The sequence below is a fragment of the Muntiacus reevesi genome, chromosome 2 (genome assembly GCF_963930625.1).
Source record: "Muntiacus reevesi chromosome 2, mMunRee1.1, whole genome shotgun sequence".
NCBI lineage: Eukaryota > Metazoa > Chordata > Mammalia > Artiodactyla > Cervidae > Muntiacus > Muntiacus reevesi.
The window spans coordinates 228,618,547-228,637,230 of record NC_089250.1 but is presented as its reverse complement, the minus strand read 5'-3'; the positions used below and the strand labels follow the sequence as shown (position 1 = coordinate 228,637,230).

At 52.6% G+C, this 18,684-nt stretch overlaps 1 protein-coding gene across 2 annotated transcripts in view; it reads right to left on the bottom strand.

Annotated features, from left to right (window-relative positions):
* Positions 1-17,868, bottom strand: part of GPT2 (glutamic--pyruvic transaminase 2) — a 34,284-nt gene extending 16,416 nt beyond the window's left edge. For both annotated transcript variants that reach the window (XR_010661669.1, XM_065925262.1), the window contains exons 1-6: positions 17,711-17,868; positions 17,214-17,477; positions 10,129-10,218; positions 7,979-8,087; positions 3,738-3,871; positions 1,346-1,589 (exon numbers count right to left, since the gene is read on the bottom strand). Coding sequence is in view for 1 of the 2 variants with exons in the window: in XM_065925262.1 (XP_065781334.1) it covers positions 1,346-1,589; positions 3,738-3,871; positions 7,979-8,087; positions 10,129-10,218; positions 17,214-17,456 (820 nt within the window). In the remaining variant the exon portion in view is untranslated. The remainder of the gene's footprint in view (positions 1-1,345; positions 1,590-3,737; positions 3,872-7,978; positions 8,088-10,128; positions 10,219-17,213; positions 17,478-17,710) is intronic.
* Between the last annotated feature and the right edge of the window lie 816 nt (positions 17,869-18,684).

Genomic DNA, 18,684 nt, shown 5'->3' with positions numbered 1-18,684 from the left:
TATGGTCCAACGCTCATATTCGAACATGACTACTGAAAACCTGCTTATATTAATATCAAACGCACATGACTCCCACTTTGACCCCAAACAGGAAAGTCTGGTGCAGTTACTTCTCCCCAGACAGCCAGGAGAAGATTTACGTAAGTTTCTGGTCAAGAAGTTACCAAGCCTATGACATAAACTAGGTATACAGAGTATTTCCTAAGATATAGGACCTACTACTCCAAGTTTGGGGCCAGTAGCATCAGCATCACCCAGGAGCTTGTTAGAAATGCAAATTGTCAAGTCCCACTCCAGCCTAATTATATCAGAATATCTAGATGTAGGGCCCAGCAGTTTTGTTTTTAACAAGCTGAAGTTTTAGAAGCATCATCCTAGGTCAGTGTTTCTCATCTTCAGTTACACAGAATATTGACGCCTGAGCCCCATCCCCAGAGATTCTGGGGTGTGGCCTGACCTTTGGCATTTTTAAAAGCTTACTTTTTGATTCCAATGTGCAACCAGGATTGAGAACCCAGCTCTGTCATTTTCCTACAGTACCCTGGCTAGGTCCCTCACCCCTCCCCCAGGCAGTTGGTGTAAATAAACTAGGCGAGCAGCTGCACCCATTTTCTGCACCCAGGAATTCAAGTGGAGCTTTCAGCTGATCGAAGCATCATTTGATGTTCCCAAGGAGCAGATTCCACAATCAGCTCCACCACGCTTTGGCCCTGACCCAGTTTATCTCAACAAAGGAGGAGAGAGGAGCCCTTGTTCTCAGCATCCAAATAGCATCTGGGGCACATAAAGCCAGCAGCCTGGAAAGATCAAAACAGGCAGAACCGTGCATTTTTTTTCGTGTGAAGAAAAATATGCAAAATTAGGAGTGCTTTCCAACTTCTGGAAACAGGTTTTTTTGGTTTGTTTGCTTTTGTTTTTAATATGGCATTTCCTTTTCAGGCCTCAAAGTACACAGCAATGCTGTGTCAAAGAAAAACAAAAACGCACACACCAGCAATCTAAAAACTGGATCAGAAAAACAAGTAGGAGTAAGGGCAAAATTAGGCCTATAATTGATGGTGATGATTTGTGTGTGACATCCAAGAGCAGGTTCTTTGTACAAGGAAGAACAGGAAAAAGAACTGGTCTTAATTACAATACAACCCTGCCCAGGAAAAGGCCTGTATTTGCTCACCTCCTAAGGTGGCTGGCGGCCAACTTTATGGTATTATGTTAGCAAATCTGGAGTTGGATTTGGAACCTGGGAGCAAAGAGGACTTCATTATTTGTTAGCTCTTTAGTGTCCAGACATCCAATACACCAACCACCCTGCTCCCCAAGAAACTGGCGAGGAAGTAAAGCAGACCTGTGGGGTTCCCGGGGTTGATGATGCACAGCACCTTGGGGTTACAGTGCTCTTTGGCCTGCTGCAGGGCCCGCCGGAGCTCGTTCACATTCAGAGCCCAGCAGTTGTCCTCATCCAGATAATAGTTCACCTGGATGGCATCGAGTTCGGAGATGACCGCTGAGTAGAGTGGGTACTGTGGGATGGGGATCATCACACCTGTCCGTGACTTGCCACCCCCGGAGACCAGGATCTTCAGGATTGTCTGCAACAGAGAAGTCACGTCTTACAGGGCCACTGCCACTTCCCACCCCCGGGGGCTGAACAGCGGCAGAAGCCGGAAGACCCCAAACCCCGCCTTTCACCAGTCACCCAGTGCCTGCCTCCAGCACAGCCCCATGTAGGTTTCTGAACTCCCCTGAGTCTACTTCTCCTCATCTGTAAAATGAGGTTTGCTATGAGAAATAGGCAAAATGTTTTAAAGTTTTTAGCACAACGCATGGTACCTAAAGACTTGATACTTGTATTTTTTAAAGAGATCTTTTAAAGAAGTAGCCCACCAACTAGGCCTGTCTCAGAATTATTCTGACCTCACCCCTGAAACCCATTTTATATGTCTGGGGTGGAGCCGAGAATCTGGCTGGTCACTAACTTACCAGAGCCCAAGACTTGGAAAGACCAGTGAACAAAGGAGTGTGAAAATGGGATAAAATACCCAGTTTCTGCCACCAGGTGGCACTTCAACCTGGCTGTTTCCAAAACTGAATGGGCCCTAAGTTCATAGGATTCCTGAGAAATCAGGCCTGGGGAGTACTGTGGGGCATTAGAGGAGGTGGCAATAATTCATCTAGTTTAAAAATTCGCCTAGTTTAAAAGCCCAAACTCTTCTGGGTGAGTTTTACTCTTCTAAGTCTTACATGAAGACTTAGCTCCTTTCTCAGGCTCAGTTCCTTGCTACAACAATGCCAGTGTAATGGCCTGATTCTTTTCACTAAATCTTAAAGAGTCTTCCCCACACCCGCCTCTGTAACCCTTACCCATACCTGGGCTTCTCTGGGAATAGAGAGGCGCCATGACGGCAGAATACAGTGGAAGATGCTGTGGCTGGGGGCCTGAGTCCAACACTAGACTCTCCAATGCCTCGAGAGGCTCTTAACAGCACGCAGGCCACCTAGGGTCTCTGGGCCTCCGTTTCATCCCGGGCTCAAGGAAGAGTTTAATGCACCTGAGAGGCTTCAGCAAAGGATGAAATCATTTAATAACATCCAAAACAAGAGCCTTGGAGGTCAAGAGACACAAATATAACTTATTAAAGGAAGGGTCTGAAAGGGCAAGCTCCCTGAGTAGGGAGGACAAGTGGCAGACGGCCCCCAGCATTGACTGGGTGCGGGGGGGAGGGTGCTGGAAGGGAACAGAGGCTGCAGGTGAACCTCAGACCCCAGGTTCAGCCCCTTCTCCTATGGACCCCTTGATACCAGCCCCTCTTCACCTCATCCACAGCTGATGCCCGGCCCAAGCCACCTCTTCTCTTGTCTCCTAAACACCCTCACATCTATTATGCTCCCTCCTGCCACAGTTAAAGCTTAAGAACCTAAATCTAATTATGACCCTCCATCTGCTTCAGATCCTTCAGTGGTTCCCACGGCTCTCAGGACAATACTTCAGGACTCAGGCCCCACCTGCCTCCTAGCAGGTTGCTGGTAACTGCCCCTCCCCATTGTGTTTGCCCTTGCAACGCTCCACTTCCAAACATGCAGCCTCCTTCCAGCTTAAGGCCTCGGCATATGCTGACCTTCTGCCCTGAATCTGTCCCTCTCTTGCCTCCCTGAGTTCACATCTACGCAGTCTCCAGATCTCTATCTGCTCAGCCTTCCTTGGAGAAACCTTCCTGCCCTCACCAGCCCCAGGTCAGAGTTCCTGCTGCTCCCTTTTGTTAACACTTGGCCCTCATCCAGAAGAGAAACTGAAAGCTGGTGATCTGACATGTATTTATGTGCTGTTAGTGCTAGTCGGATCCAGTACTGATGTCTAAGCAGAGACCAAATGTGTCTGGTTCCCCACGATCTCTCCAGCACCTGACATAGTGCCTGGCAGAGGAGAGATATCGTATGCGCTGAGTAAGAGAAAGGCTGATGATGCCAGAAAGATGGACACCCTAGACTGCCCCGTGACTCCTCCCAGCTGGAGGAGGGAAACTGAGGCTGCAGGAGTGTCCAGGTTCACAAAGACTGAATGCGGTAAGGACCGCAGGCTACCAGGCTGGGGCAGACAGCAGGGAGCAGAGGGTGGCCAACCTCTCTGCCCAGGCCTGTCCCCCTTTAACAGCCCACAGGCTCATGCATCGGCCCTAACGTGCAAGGCTGTTCTTGATGTGGGTCAACTGTGAACAACAACGAGCCGCTCTGACACGTACAGAAATGCCGTCACTAGCTCCAGTGGTCAGGTAAATGTTATCCGGGTCTGCAGGTACACCGCCATCTCTCCTGGTGATGTAGGCAGCTACATCTTCACGGATACAGTTGACACCCTGGCTAGCGCTGTAAGATCCTGTAAGACAGCAAGCAAGACAGTGACTAGAAGGAAGATCTGGCTCCATACAGTCTGAGATATCCATATAATTAACTGCGGGTGGGAGGGTGGGGGAGGCCAAGGAGTCTCAGTGGCGCCCTATTCCCACTGCTCTAGGTTCTGGAATTGTGGCAAACTGCTTAACCACCTGTCTGGGCTTTATCCACTCATCCTGTTATCCATCCACCTACCCAAGTGTCTGCCCACTCACCCAACCATTCGCTCATCTGCTATCCATCCATATCCATCCATTCATCCATATATCCACTCACCTGCCCACCCACTCACCCACCCATCTGCCCTTCTGTTCATCTACCCACCCACCCACTCATCCATTCAGTATTTACTGAGAACCTACTTATATCTCAAGCATTATTCCAGGCCCTGACTTCTAACCAGTTAACTGGTGCTCATACCTGCTTTACCCACCCTACTGGGATTTACATACCTTCCATGACAGTACAGACCATTACAGTTGGGACTGCTATGCTTTTATCACTGTTGCCTACACACGGTTCCAAAGAACTTGAGAGAAGGGTCACCCCAAAATGGCACCATCTGCCATCCCAGGAATCCAGAGCCCTGACAGGCACTAACCACAGGTTCTTGGGGGCTGCTGGGCAAGACGCACCTACCCCCACCCTACGGCAACAGCATGCTCAGGCCGCCAGTTAGGAGCCAAATCCAAGCCACCAGTTAAAAGTGAAGTTCAAAAACAGTGGTGACCACTTTGGGCTTGGGAGTATGTTCGGCAGAGGGGCACACAGGGGCCTTTTGTGGTGCTGAGAGTGTTCACTGTCATGATCTGGGCACGGGTTACACAGGTGTGCACACACAGGTGCTGTACATTAATATCTGTGCATTTACCGTAGGCATGAAAGTGTTTTCCGTATGTTAGGCTACTACTTACATTTTTTAAAAGAAACTGAAAATAGGTACCCGCACATGCACAAAATTTCTCTGGAAGAAGACTAAAACTGGCGAGGTGAATTCTCTGGGGATGGGAACCAGGAGGCTTGGGGTCAGAAGTAGGAGGCAGATCTTTCACTCTATATTCTTTTATCCCATTTGAGTTTTATGCCACATTTAAAGAAAACCAGCCAATTTCCTTCTAAGGACTGGAACAGCACCACCAGGAGGCGCTCGGTTTAAGGGTCTGTGCAGCACCGGGCTGGCCTGTCCCCTGGGACTAGTTGTAACTGGGGCAGGGGAAGCTACTCCACTTCTCTAAAAGTTCAGGTGGCGAACATTAACACACAGGAAATCTGGGTGGAGAGTACAGAGTCCTGTCACGTTCTTTGGCGGGTACTCGAGGGCATCTGCAGATGCCACTGTTAGAGAATCCTCCTTCCACTGGAGTCCTACTTGATACTTCCTGGGCTCCCACACCCAGAAAGCTTCCTGTGCTATTTCCCTCTGCCTTCTTTCACTGCCCTCTGCTCCACTCCATGGGGCCTGGCCATTTCCACACCAGCTAAGCCTCCTCGTCTTCCTGCCTCTAGTTCATCTGCTTCCCTGAATTCCCAAGCCTTTCCCCACTAGCAAACTCTCTGTTCCTGCCGGCCACAGACTTTCCATCTTCTGTTTTGTTCTGAAGTACCCTGATTCTTCAGAGCTCAGATCTAGACTCTCTCAAGAAGTCTGAGAAATGGCCTCACCCCAGCCTTTCTGATTTCTCCTGTGACTTTGCACAGATGAATCCTTGCCTCCCCATGTTGACTTGTGGGCAGGAACCATCACCTATTTCCTCTGTGCATCTCTGCAGCACCCACCCAAAGCTAGGCCCGCCCCACCACACTCCTGTGTAGGACATTCTGCCCTGAAACCAATGGCAACCTGCCTCCCACAGTCCACAGACTGGCGATATCTGCCAAATCACCCAGCGTCATCGCATGCAAACCCTTTCACTCAGTCACACTCAGTTCTTAAACCTCAGGGCCTTTGCACACACCATTTTCTCTGTCTGGTATTCATTAGCAGATTCTCTTACTCTTTCTCCTTAAACCCTCCCTCTCCATTAGAATCCCTTGTTAAAACCCCACAACTCTCTGATCGTTCACCAGGAACTCATGAAAACTGGGAATTATGTTTTTGTGTTAATTCTTTTTAATGTTTGTTTCTCCCATATATGACAGTGAGCTTCATGAGCACAGAAACTCCACCTGCCTTGCTCCCCGGTGTCCCTCAGGGCCTAGGGCCCACAGCCCAGGCTCCCAGAGGGGCTGGAGGAGGGCATTCTCTCCTGTCTCCCACCACCCCAAATGTGTCTAGGTTTCACCTCAACCCCACTTAAGATTCAGGATGCAACCCGAGAACTGGATTACTCAAGCAAAAAATAAATGCAGCCCCAGTAAAAAATACTTTTAAAGGGCATGATAAAAACAGGTCCAGGTGAGCCCTTGGGTACACACTTTATAACCCTTCCTTGGGTCAGGGTGGCCCTGGGCGTATCTTCCATTTCCTTCATTTTTGTGGGCAGTGCTCAGGCTGCCCAAGCCTTAGTTGACAGAGCGCCACCCCCATCGTTGGAGACTCTGCCGGAACACCGCCCTTCCTCACACAATGGGCAGGAGCAGGTAGTGACCTCCAGGGTGGGGCTTCTCCACACCTGACGAGAAGCACAAACAGCAACTTGCCTGCAAGGCCAGGAGGTGGGTACAAAGTATCTCCTAGTTCAAGGGTGAGGAAAGAGGCTCAAAGAGCACTGCCCTCACCCATCCTGCTGAGCTCCTCAGACAGAGCTCAGACAGTCCTGACTCACAGGGACATGGCCTCCCAACATCACTCCCCCAGCCCTGCCTGGCTGACACAGAAAAAACTTGTTGATGAGGCCTGTCCCTGGAACAAGATCCCTTCCCAGTTCCCCAGACATGCATGCAGACAGCAACCCCCTCCCCCCAGCCCTGGGTTGCGCTTCCTGGAGCCTCAGGCCCACGGCCACGGATCTTTGAGAAGCGCCTTTGTCCTCTGGGCCGGGCAGAGGGTGCAGAGGGAAAGAGCCTGGAGGCCGGGCCTCTGAGCTGCTGCGCTGCCCTCTGCCAGCCTGTGGTTTAGGCCTTGCCTCACAAGGTGCTGGCCCACACCCCACCCAGGCTGACTGGCAGGGAAGCAAAGGGCAGCTGGCCCCTTCCTGAGAGGGACAGCGTGAAGGACACAGGCTTGGACGGAGGGCTGGTGGGGTGATCACAGCCAGGAAGGTTAAGCTTAGTGATGTCCATAAAGGGACAGAGGAGAAAGGGGGAGGGGAAAGGCGGGGAGGTGACCGAGAGGCCAAGGGCAGCTGATACCCTGCTGAACGAGCCACAGGAATCCCTGTCCCATGCTTTGGAACATTCAGGCAAGCTTCCTAAAAAGCCCTATGGACAACGACTTCTCCTCAGGACAAGGGGAGCCGCATTCCCTATGTATTCTGCCGGGCAGAGGAATGAGGCACAAATAAACGGGAAAGAGAACAGGAGATGACAGCAAAGAGCCAGCGGCCCAGAGGCTGGAAATCCACCTCAGCAGGGAAGGGAGAGAAGGCGCCTTCACATCCACAGGGCCTCCCCCCTCAGAGCCCCCCGGGGCCGGGCGTGGGCTCCGGACACAAAGGAGCGCAGGCCGGTGTCAGGAACACACCACACACGTGGTGGGTAAGGGGGGCCACCTTCACAGCCAGGAAGCCACCAAAGGGGGCCATAGGCACCCCGCGGCTGGCCACAGAGAAGTAAGAAGCCAGACCACTGGGCCATGTAGCTCCTTCTGGCCTCCCGGCTCAAGCTCAGCCTTCTGCTCTGAGGGTGCAGTGGGCTCAGCGTCACAGCCGGCTCCCCCTGTAAACCCCAAATCCAGCTAAATGCAGACTCTCGCGCCTGAAGTGCCCCCAATCCACCAGGAGCCAGCACTGACCCCATCAGCTCGGCAAACAGGAGGCTCACAGAACATGGACAAGGAGAATATTTTTCCTTGACTCGGCCTGTCGGCCACCCCACACACATTCACACACTCGCTCAACGTATAACCCTCCATCAGGGGCCAGGGCCAGGCCCATGCTGAGAACACACATTCTTCTCATGCCCGTCGGGACTTGGCAAGTCGGGGCCTCACCCAGGCTGTTCCCGCCGCAAGCCTGTAGGATCCGCCGGGCTCGTTTCTTTGCATCTTCTGGGAAGCTGGGGCTGTCCAACAGGTTCGGGTAGGTGCACAATGCCATCACCTGGGGGAACAGTGGCATGGGCTGGGCTCCCCGCACCTCCCACCCCAGAGGGGCGCAAAGGATGCCTCTGAGGGAGTGTCCCCGCAGGACTCTCCACGAGGGCCCCCGCCTGTGGGGAGGGTCTGGGGATGGGTGGGGAGGAGGACAGTGGACGCTCTGCAGCGGAAGGGAGATGGTGAGCGGCAGGGTCCCTGATGACCTGGGCTCAGGCCAAGGGTGGGCCACCAGAGGAGCCAGGGAACAAAACGAGGCTGCTACTCGGCCCACCTCCTCCATAAAGGCCAGCGGCTCACATAGCCAAGGCCAAAGAACCCGGGGTTCCAGGGCAGGAAGCTGGGACTGAGCAGGCAGGTGCACCCCAGCTGACAGGACTGCAGAGACCCCCTCCTTACGGATTGAGTGCCTCCCAAGCCCCACCCCCACCCCTCCACACCATCACCCCCTTTCCTGGCCAGAAGTGAAAACCGAGTCAGCTTTTTCACCTCTGTAACAGAGAAAATCACTCTAACCTCACAAATTAAGAGGATTACGCAAGGAAATGTTTGCAAAAGTGTCAGTAAACCCCTGCTCAGCAGGCAAGTCTAGGCTGGAAGCTTAGGAGCGGTGCCAGGAGCAACGAGATGGGCTGGGGCTCACAGCTCTGACACCAGCTGGGGGCTTCAGGCGGGCTCAAGCTTCTTGGAGCCCGGCTTTGCCTCAAATAAATGTGTGCAATGGGCGGTGACCTAGCTTGCCCTCCCGCTCTGGGGCGCTTATGAAGGCTGGGGGGAGACAGCACCAGGTGGCAGAGGCTGGATCTGGGAGTGTGCCCGCCAGTCAGAAAAGGCTGAGGCAACAGAAGCCTGTTCACACCCATAGCCCCAGGCACGTGTGGAGAACCGCTGCAGAGCGAGGCCACTTTGGGCCTCTCCTCTCCTAAGCTCCATGCTTCCAGAACAAGCTTTCAGGACAAGCAGGATGCTCTAATCTCCTCCCACCTCCACCTCCTGGGCAGAACCACTCTGTCTGGTCTGATCCACTTCCTCATCATGGGCCCAGCTTGAGGCCTCTGACACTCATAGGCAGCCGGCACACTCCTGAGTCAGCAGCAATGCCACGGGAGTCCACTCAGTGGACGTTCCCGAGGTCATCGCCAGCCTCAGTTCTTCTCCCCTACACCCTGTGTGAATTCCCGGAGGGGCTGCAGGCTGAGGCCCTGGGGCCCCCAACACCTGCCATCCAGAGAGCAGGGCAAAGCTTGCCGCTCCTGTGTGCCAGCTCCTGCAGCAGGAAATACCGGCAGGAAAGGAAGACCAGGGGCGTGCAGCACTCAGCTTTCCTGCCTGCCTCAGCCTCCGAACCTTAACCACACAAAGACCAACTTTTGCTCCAGAATGGGCCCCATTTCTTCTCTAGAAAAATGCTTTCTGCACAGCTGGTCTCCAGGCTCCATCTAGCAGACGCTATGGCACTCTCTCACCTTTTCTTTTCCCCCAAGCCCACCAATCTCACAAGTCGGTCCCCTGCAGCATCCTTGGAGTTGGCACTCCAACTGAAACATGGAAATGTGCCTCTTGAAGGCCTTCGTGTTCATCATCTCACGGAGGGCCCCAGAAGTCCTCTGTGGCAGTGCTCTGGTGACTTCCACTTGCCCAAAGCCACTCAGCTGATCAGCAACAGAGCCAACACTCAAACCTGGGGATTCTCACTTGGGAAACCACATCTAGACTCCAACACGCCACCTCCCAGCCTTCATGTCTTCCTTCTACTCTCTGATGCCCTCACCAACCCAGGTCTGATTTCAGCATCCAGGACCATTCACCTGGGAGTTTTGTATATTACAGTTACCTCAAAATGGGCTTAGGGATTTTAGATAGCCTTGGAAGGAAGAGGAGGAGCCTGCTGGAGAGAACCTGAGGGGACGTCAGGCACTGGAGGGGGTTTCTACTTCAATGGCATCTCCCTGCTGGACAGGCAAGGAGGCAGAGGTAATTTAATGGGCTTGGCTGTCGGGTTGGCTCCCTGCTCTCCCAGTGGCCTCGGTTCCTGAGGGCCAGCTCACCTGTCGGAGGAAGGTGATTGGCTGCTGGCCCATGGCTTGAGCATCCCCGATGTTGGCACGGATGACCTCAGTGAATGGTTTTTTGATACCCTGAGTAGAAAGAATGCAATAGGTGGTTACTTAGGGATTCTCAGACCCTAGATTTCAGAAGCCAAGCAATGGTCAACAGGATATTAGTAAGCAGCCCTATTTTGAGCCTTGCCAGGTGCCAAACGCTTGATATGCTTGGTCCCATTTGACCTTCACAACCACCCCCATGAGGAAGGACTTGTGTTAATCCCATTTTATAGATTGGGAAATTAAGGCTTCAAAACGTTACCCACTTTCTGGGAAGGCTAGAAGAACTTCCCTGGGCTGCCAGGGAACCCTGAGGCAGCTGTAGGTCCATGCTGACCCCGGGGCAAATGTAGTGGGAAGGAGGGACGGGGTCAGCTGCAGGAAGCATCAGGGAGAGGGTCCCGCAGCTGCCAGCTCCACCTCCACCCCTAAGTGACTGAGGGGACACTGCAGCCGGCCTTCCTGCCAGAAGACGCCGATTCGCAGGGACCTCTCGGGGGCTGTTCTCTTGCAACCCTGTCTTTGCAAAATGAAGAATGTGGACTGAGCTTCATATTGGGAAAAAAAAAAGCATCAGGGATAAACATGTCTGATTGAAGAGCAAAAGTGAGGCCACTGACTGAGCAATGTGTTTAGCACGGAGCAGAGATGGCAGAGAGAGAAGGAACTCGGAAACCGTAGCAACAATATCACTGAGCAGTGACTACAGGACACCCTGGCTGCTGCAAAGGAGAAAATGTGGTTCAGATGGAGAACTGTGGGGATCTGGAAATGTGGGAACTCCACCCAGTTCCCTGATAAATCCAGAATTAGCCACTACAAGAGAGAATCAACAGCAGGTTCAAGAACCTCCCAGAGCAGCTGAAAGGATTATCTGAGACAAACAGTATGAAAGCACTTGGCAGAATACAAATATCATCATGTTACAAAGCTGGACCAGGAGCAAGACTGTAAGGGTCACCGTGGGGGAAGAAGGCGGTGGGGCAAGGGGTGGCCTGCACGGAATGGCCACCTTCCCATCTCCAGCTGCCCTGTTCCCAAAGGCATCCTAAATACAAGTTTTAAAGGTACAATTCTATGATTTTGATACTTGTCTTCTCCGTTTCACACAATGTGTGAATAAAAGCAACTTTAGAAAACTTTCCCTTTTTAAACTCAGTAATATACACCTTAGGTAAAGACCAGTGGGCTTAAGGAATGAAAGCAGCCGCCAAACAAGTTTTCTTGACTCTCATTTGCCACCCCTAAGCCCCTCCCATATGGAAATTCTCTGGCTGCCTTAGGAGCCAGGAGGCACAAGGGCTGAGGGCGCCCCAGAAAGAGCCCTGTGCTTAGTCGCTCAGTCGTGTCCAACCCTTTGCAACCCTACGGACTGTAGCTTGCCAGGCTCCTCTGTCCATGGGGATTCTCGAGGCAAGAATACTGGAGTGGGTTGCCATGCCTTCCTCCAGGGAATCTTCCCAATCCAGGGATTGAACCCACATCTCCTGCATTGCAGGCAGATTCTTTACCCTCTGAGCCACCAGGGAAGCCTGGAGGCAGCCCTGGACTTCCATAAACCGGGCCTGATGAGCCGAAAAGTTCTGTTTGGGGCAGAGGGGGTAGAATTCCCTTCTGCCCTTTTTACCAAGTTCTTCAGGGCTGGCCAATATGGAAAGACATCCCGGGGTGGGGGTGGGGGGCAAGGAAGGGGACAAAACTGCCTACTGGCCAGGACTGGGCCAGGGGTGAAGGCAGACACCCTGGAGACAGGCTGCAGGGCGTGTGGCCTCAGGGCTCATCCCACAGGCTGAGCAACCCAGGCCACTGTGTGCAAAGGGTAGGACTCACCCACCCACACTGGCCTAGGCTCCTGGCGCGGGACCCTCTGTTAGTCTCGCTCAATCACCACGGCCCCCGAGGCCTGGCCAGCTGAACTCAGGTGATTTCCATGGTGTGGGCACAGCCCACTCTTCGGTGGGGAGTAGATCTGTCCCCGAGGGCAGGACATACAGCACACAGCTGGGCTCTGGGCCAGCCCCATGGAGGGAGAAAATAATGCCTGGAACAGATCCCTGGATGTTCCTTTCCTGTGTCCCGCCCCCACCACCCTGCACTGCTCAATAAACTTGGGGCATGCCAACAAGCAGCCTGGGAGTATGGAGCATCTCCTTTCTTGGGTCTGGGTACCCACAGGCTCCAGATACTTTGCTATGATGGATGAGCTAGTGGGTGGGAAACTGCCTCTTCTGAATGGACAGGGGACCAGGCGGCCCAGCCAAGGGCCACCATACAAAGGAGACTCCTGTATCTATGCACTTGAGTTCTACGTGGGTTGGGCAATACCAAGGAGCCAGGGGCAGACTTCTGCCCACAGTGACTCATCCATGTCTGGCAAGCACACCCAATGGAGACCTCACCTCAGCCCTGCCCCCAGAAGCCTGCCAGGTCAGCACATAGCTTCTTAGTTCCAATTCCTAGCATCCTAGAGCCCACATGTCTAACTCACCTGCACACCTCCTGCCCAGAGCTGCCTCACCGGGGGGCACTGAGATGAGATCCATAGGGGGGGCTCCCTTCCCACTATTCAGGAAGGCTCAGGGAGCAGGCCCCCAGGCTCTGGAGATGGCATATTTCAGGGGGTGTTATTGGGAAGAAGGATAAAGTAAGGACAATGATAACTCTTTATTATTGTTATCACTGTCCTTTCCAGTTCACAGGTGCAGCATTAGAACAATGAACAATTCTAACAGGCACAGGCATTTTCCTCAAGGTAGGGGTGGCTCCCATCATTTCATGTGACATGCCAGTGGGAAGGCTTGGTAGGACGTTTATTCCCCAGAGAACCTCCCTTTCATTCATGAACACTTATGAATCATGCTCTGTGGCAGAAACGGGCATCACCAGAGAGGCCACCACCTTCAGAGCGCTGGCTGATTCAGGACCAGTGAGCAGCACTGGGGCAGGCATGAAGACCCCCCAGAGAGCTCCAGAAGGAAGTCTCAGAGACAAACCCGACTAGTCTCCAGGGTCCCGAAAAACAGCTGTGCTGCATAGCAGAAGAAACAGACTCAGCACAGGGTCTGGCCCCATCCATTGTGATAAGCAAACCTGGAAGCAAAACTGAGCCAAACCTACACAGGCCTGAGATTAAGAGGAGGTGGGAACTCGAGGGGCTGAATTTTCTAATCATGAAAGGAGGGAAGGCTGGACAAAAGGCTCCTGAACTGTGGGAGTCTGTGGGAGGGTCAACTGTAGAAGCGGAGATTTGCAGGGCAGCGCAGGGATGAAAGGTGAATGAGCTCCAAACAGGATAATTCAAGGCAGCAAGCCTAAGTTCTAGGCAGGAGAGCGCCAACCCCATAGAGCGCATTCCTAGACCCAGAGACTCAGAAGGAAGACCAGGAAAGAGGGACCCTTGGTCCCTCTCCCCCAGGCAACTCTCGTTAGCTTGAAAACAAGACCCTTAAGAGTTCTGATTGGGAAATTCCCCAGTGGTGCAGTGGTTGGGACTCCACGCATTCACTGCTGAGGACATGAGTTCAGTCCCTGATTGGGAACTAAGATCCTGCAATCCATGCAGCATAAGCCAAAAAAAAAAAAAAGCAAAACTAGCCTTTGCTTTCTCATAAAGTTATTTTAGAAAAACTGCTTATATTCATATAAACTCACATAACCTTTTGACCTAAAACAGGAAAGTCTCTGGTGCAGTTATTTCTCCCCAGACAGCCAGAATTCTGATAGGGATCTCGCTATTCAAACCATCAACACTAAACAGCTCCAACTAGTCTTCAGTGGAAATAAATTGGCCCTATTTTACAGAGGAATAATTGAGGCCAAGGTGCTCTGAACGACGTGAAGCCCACAGCACACAGAGGCGAGGATGCAGGTCCCTGGTGACTTGGGCAGGGTGGGTGGGTGGAGGGTTCATCCAAACGGAAGCCTGTGTTACAAATTTCTCTTATTTTAAACTAGCACCTAAGCTCTAAAGAAAATGGCCTATGAGATTTCACTGCTTGTGCCTCGCACATCCAGAGTTTCCATTCTTAGTTCTTAGCCAACTATCAGCAGGTGCTCTAGCATTCTCCATTTTCATCTGTTTCTAGGTGCAGCACTCAATGATTTTAACATAGTCAGTGTTTCCCTTCATGAGTGTTTTGCCCTGACACTGTGTACTTTTTACAAACAAAAGCCATTCCTGTCTCCACTTATGTCAACCTCCTTTCCTCCTCCAATAAAATGAGGGATAAAGAAGTAGGGTGAAGAGGAACTGACAGATCTTTTCAAAACTCCTACTACAGGGAGTTTATTTTTAAGTGCTGCTCCCAGGAACACCAGGATCTGAAAAGCTGATAGGTACTCCCCCTTGGAGCTGCTGTCGGGGAGAAATGGGGCCTCCCGGAAAGCACATAGACCAGGCTGGCAGAGAATGGCCCCTTTCACACGCTCTTAGCCAAGTGCCCCTCCTCCTTCAGGCTCTCCTGAGCACTTCCCCCACTCCTGCCACAAAGCAAGATGGACGGGACTTGTCTGGCATGCCACCCCACAGTCAAAAACCAGGGCCACGGGTCCAGCCAAACAGCCGGTACTGTTAACAGAGCACCTGGTAAAGTGATTCCATGAGGCAATATAAGGCCTTCAGATGGACAAAGAGGCACAGAAGTCAGGGCTTGGGGAAACCCTGGGCCCACCAGACCACTACTCTTCTTTTACAGACTAGGGAAACCAAAGCCCAAAGAGGACAAGAGATTTACCCCCAAGTCACTCAACTCCCTACGTATCCCATCTCTAACCAAATCGAGCCCTTTAAAATAACATCAGTCCAGTTGCGATCATTTGAGTTCAAAACAGAAGTAAAAACCTGAAACTGTGCAAAGCCAAGCCAAAAAAAAAAAAAAGACTGAGAAACCCTGAGAAAACATGGCTTTCTCAGAAGAGGACCTGCTTAAGCTAGCAAAATGGAGAGGCTGTTTTTCAAGGATGAAAGATTTAAGCGAGGCTATACTTGCTTGGCTGGGGCTATTATCTCCAGCACCAAGAGTCAGGCAGCTGAGACTCAAAGAAGTGAGGAGAGAACGAGAAGGGATGAATTTGAACTGGAGAATGTAGATGGACAGAAAGAATGTCTCAAGTTATTCAGGGGTAGGACATGGCAGTGGGGCCATCTGTCCTAGAAATCACAGCGTTGTTTCCAGCCCAAATGACCAAGAAATTCCTCTACTTCAATGATGAAGCCATACCCTGTTGGAACACCTTCTTAGTTCCCCACTGCACACCAAACTTTGCACTATAAAATCCTAACCCCAGCACACCAGCCTCCAGTCCCTTATTTCCACTGCATTCATTTATCATATCCCTCTGCCAGACAGAGCTCTCCAAACAGCACCAAACCCCTCCCCTATTTGCCCAGAACTTCCCAACCTTGTTTTCGCTCTCAGCCCTCCTTCCACCTAGAATGCTCTCACATTTTCTCTACCTGCTAAAAAATAATAATAATAATAATAACAACCACCAATCCTTAAAGAATTGGAGGAAGAGAAGTCCAGGCCCAGAGAACAACATGGCAATCTGTGAAGGCAAAGACAGTGTCTCCCTTCTCTTCTAACCATCCTCATACTCCATGGAGTCCATGCTATTTAACAAGAGGTAGAGATAATCCCTGGAACTCCTACCAGCTCTGGAACCAGAGAAATCAGTTGTAAAGTGCTCAACCGGAAACAATTTAATCTCAGCTTTAACAGGGAGACTGTTGTCTCAAGGAGGGCCAGCTCCAGTCTGCCAGATATCAAGGAGCAGAACAGCAAAATTCTCTTTTCTGCCTGTGGTCCACTTTTGGGACAGGGAGGCACAGCAACCAAGCCAGGCTTCCGAGGACCAAGCTTTAAACTTAGCCTTGCAAGGAGTCAAAGGGAGACACTGGACTCTGACTTGTTCAACTCACTGTTTTGAGTCAGCAGAACTGGGCGTCCCAGTGGAGTCTCAGCAAGCGTGAGCTCATCAAACACCCCAAAGTGCCCATGTTACAGTCATGGTCCCATCATGGCTTCTTCCCGAGGACTCAAGGACCATTAAGTGACAAAGTCACCACCAGAACATTCAGTTCTGGTGCCTATGAGAGGGAGATCAAAGAACCCTCCCCCCTTCTGGGTTAGGACTACCTTGAGCAAACAGCTGGGTGACTATTTCATCTGCTTGTATAAATCTTAGGAATGTATACATTTTTTACATTACCCTTCTGGACTTTGCCTCCTGAATTCCACCATGGTTAGAACTCTGATAGTTTCTTTCACCCCAGCCACTCTTCTTGTAGGGGTACAGGAATCACTACCAGGTGTGTGGTCACTTTACACACAGCTGTGAACTCAAAATTCCAGTCTGCCGGCCACCAGGAGGAAAAAAGTCCCAGGGACACCCTGCCAAGGCCCCAAAAGCCTCTGCTACCCACTGTGAGTGACTGTATCCTCAGAGTACAAAACAGGGCTGTCAGTCAAGGTTCCAAAGGGGACCTAAGGGAAGGAATCGTGCAGGACCACTTTTGTCAGGGAATCATTACTGGAAGAAAGACCCAGAAGTTGCGAGAGAGAGAAAAAGCTTCGGGAGAACACCCAAGTCTCTTCCGAACCTTCATCGCACCTCTGGTACCTAACGTGATCTCTGAAATTCTCCTTTCTTTCTTTCTTTCCTGCCTGTTGTTGTCCTCACCCTCACCCCCCAGTAGATCTTGGTTCCACGCAAGTAGGACAGCCACATAGCAGGCAGTGCCTGGCACTCAGGGCCGCTCAATTATAATTGATGAATTCAGTTCAACAAGTGAACCATATCTGAGGGTCTTACTTTGTGCCAGGTGCCCGGCACTAGAGAGGGAAGGGTTGGGGGGAGGGCATTCTCCCGTTTCAGTCAAGATTGGCCGAATGAAGGAGCTTGGCCACGCGGCTGGAGGAAGTACAGCGGTTGGACCCCAGGAGGCGACAGCTGCTACTCTCTCCCTCCCGCCCCCACCAGTGCCCCCTGGCCTCCCGCCCCACGCGGGCCCGGGTGCCCGCGCTCACCCGCTGCAGCTCGAGCTCGATCTCGCCGGCCTTGAGCACGATAGGTCCCCGCACCGCGTACTCCACCGCCTTCACCTGCGGGTTCATGGACTCGAGCGTAAGGATGCGCTCGCGCCGGCTCCGCTCGGGCCGCACTTTGAGCACCGCCGAGGCCTCGGCGGCCGCGCTGCTCTGACTACGGCCCCAGGGGCCGAGGGTCCGGGGGCAGCAGCCCCGCCGGACCAGCGCCGCCGCCCGCTGCATCGCGCGGCCGCCGAGAGAAACCTTGGGACAAATAGGGAAAGAGAACAAACACGTCGCGCACAGCCCAAGGCAGGCACGCGGGCACCCGCCCCCAAGCTCAGCCAAAGGCTCCTTCAGCGAGAGGTGCCAGCCTGGCTTCGGGGACGGGTGCCCATCCCCCGGCGACTCGGACCCTGCACCTCGCCGCTGCAGAGCCAAAGCGCTGCACAACCGGGTATTGCAAAGGCTGGGCCCAATGCATGCATGCAACGTGCCTGTCGCCGCCTGGTCACCCCTTCGCCGAGTCCGGCTAGAAAGCTCGCCTGGAGCAGCTCCTCGGCTCAGGCGCCGGCAGCCGCATCCCAGCTCCCGCACGCAGCACCGGGCCCCCAGCGCTCACACACCCACAGCCCGCGAGTCCGCCCGGGCCTGCCCGCTGGCTCCTGGGCCTTGTAGTTCCCTTGTCGTTTTTCAGAACAGGTGTGGCGAGCTGGTTGAACTACAAGTCCCATAGTACGCCGCGCTGGCCTGATCTGGGGGCCGGGCTGGAGGCGGGAGCGAGGGTCTGACTCTGCCTTGGGCTGGGCGGGCTCTTTGTTTGGCTAAAGGGTCGGGGATCCTGGAGAGGGTCTGGCCGGGTCTCTCCTCGCAGCTTCCTGCGAATTTAGAGCTATTTGGTGCTTCTCCCTGGAAGCGCGTCGCGCATTCCCCCACACAACCCTTTCCCCAACATCTGCAAGGACATAGGCGGAGAGATGGTGCAGTCCTCGCCCCAAGTTTCATCATCCAGGGTTCGACGGTGGCAAGTGGCCGCTCAACGGGGGCTGGTAGGAAGCAGGGGTGAGGTGGGGGTTAGGAGTTTGCGACTTGACTGCCACTTTTACCCGTCTCAACGTCAGTTTCCTTGTCAAAAGGGAGATCAGCTCTCAGCCTTTAAGGATTGTAGTGAAAATTAAAGGACCAACATCTGGTATGTACCAGGTGGTCAGGCTTCCTGACAGCTCCATGGGAAACGCTTCCCCACCTCCACTCCCTCTTTTAATTTCCTCTCTAGCATCAAAAATTTAGATACTTTTTACTGGCTCCCCCATTAACCATGTAAACTCCAGAAGGCAGGGGCAGCGTTTTTCTTGTTCATTGTATTCACAACGTATTCACACAACGTCTGAGTGTTAGCAGCACATAGTTAAGAACTCAGTAAACGTTTGTAGAAGAATGGATGCTCAGCTCTTGGTAGCTTTTTTTTTTT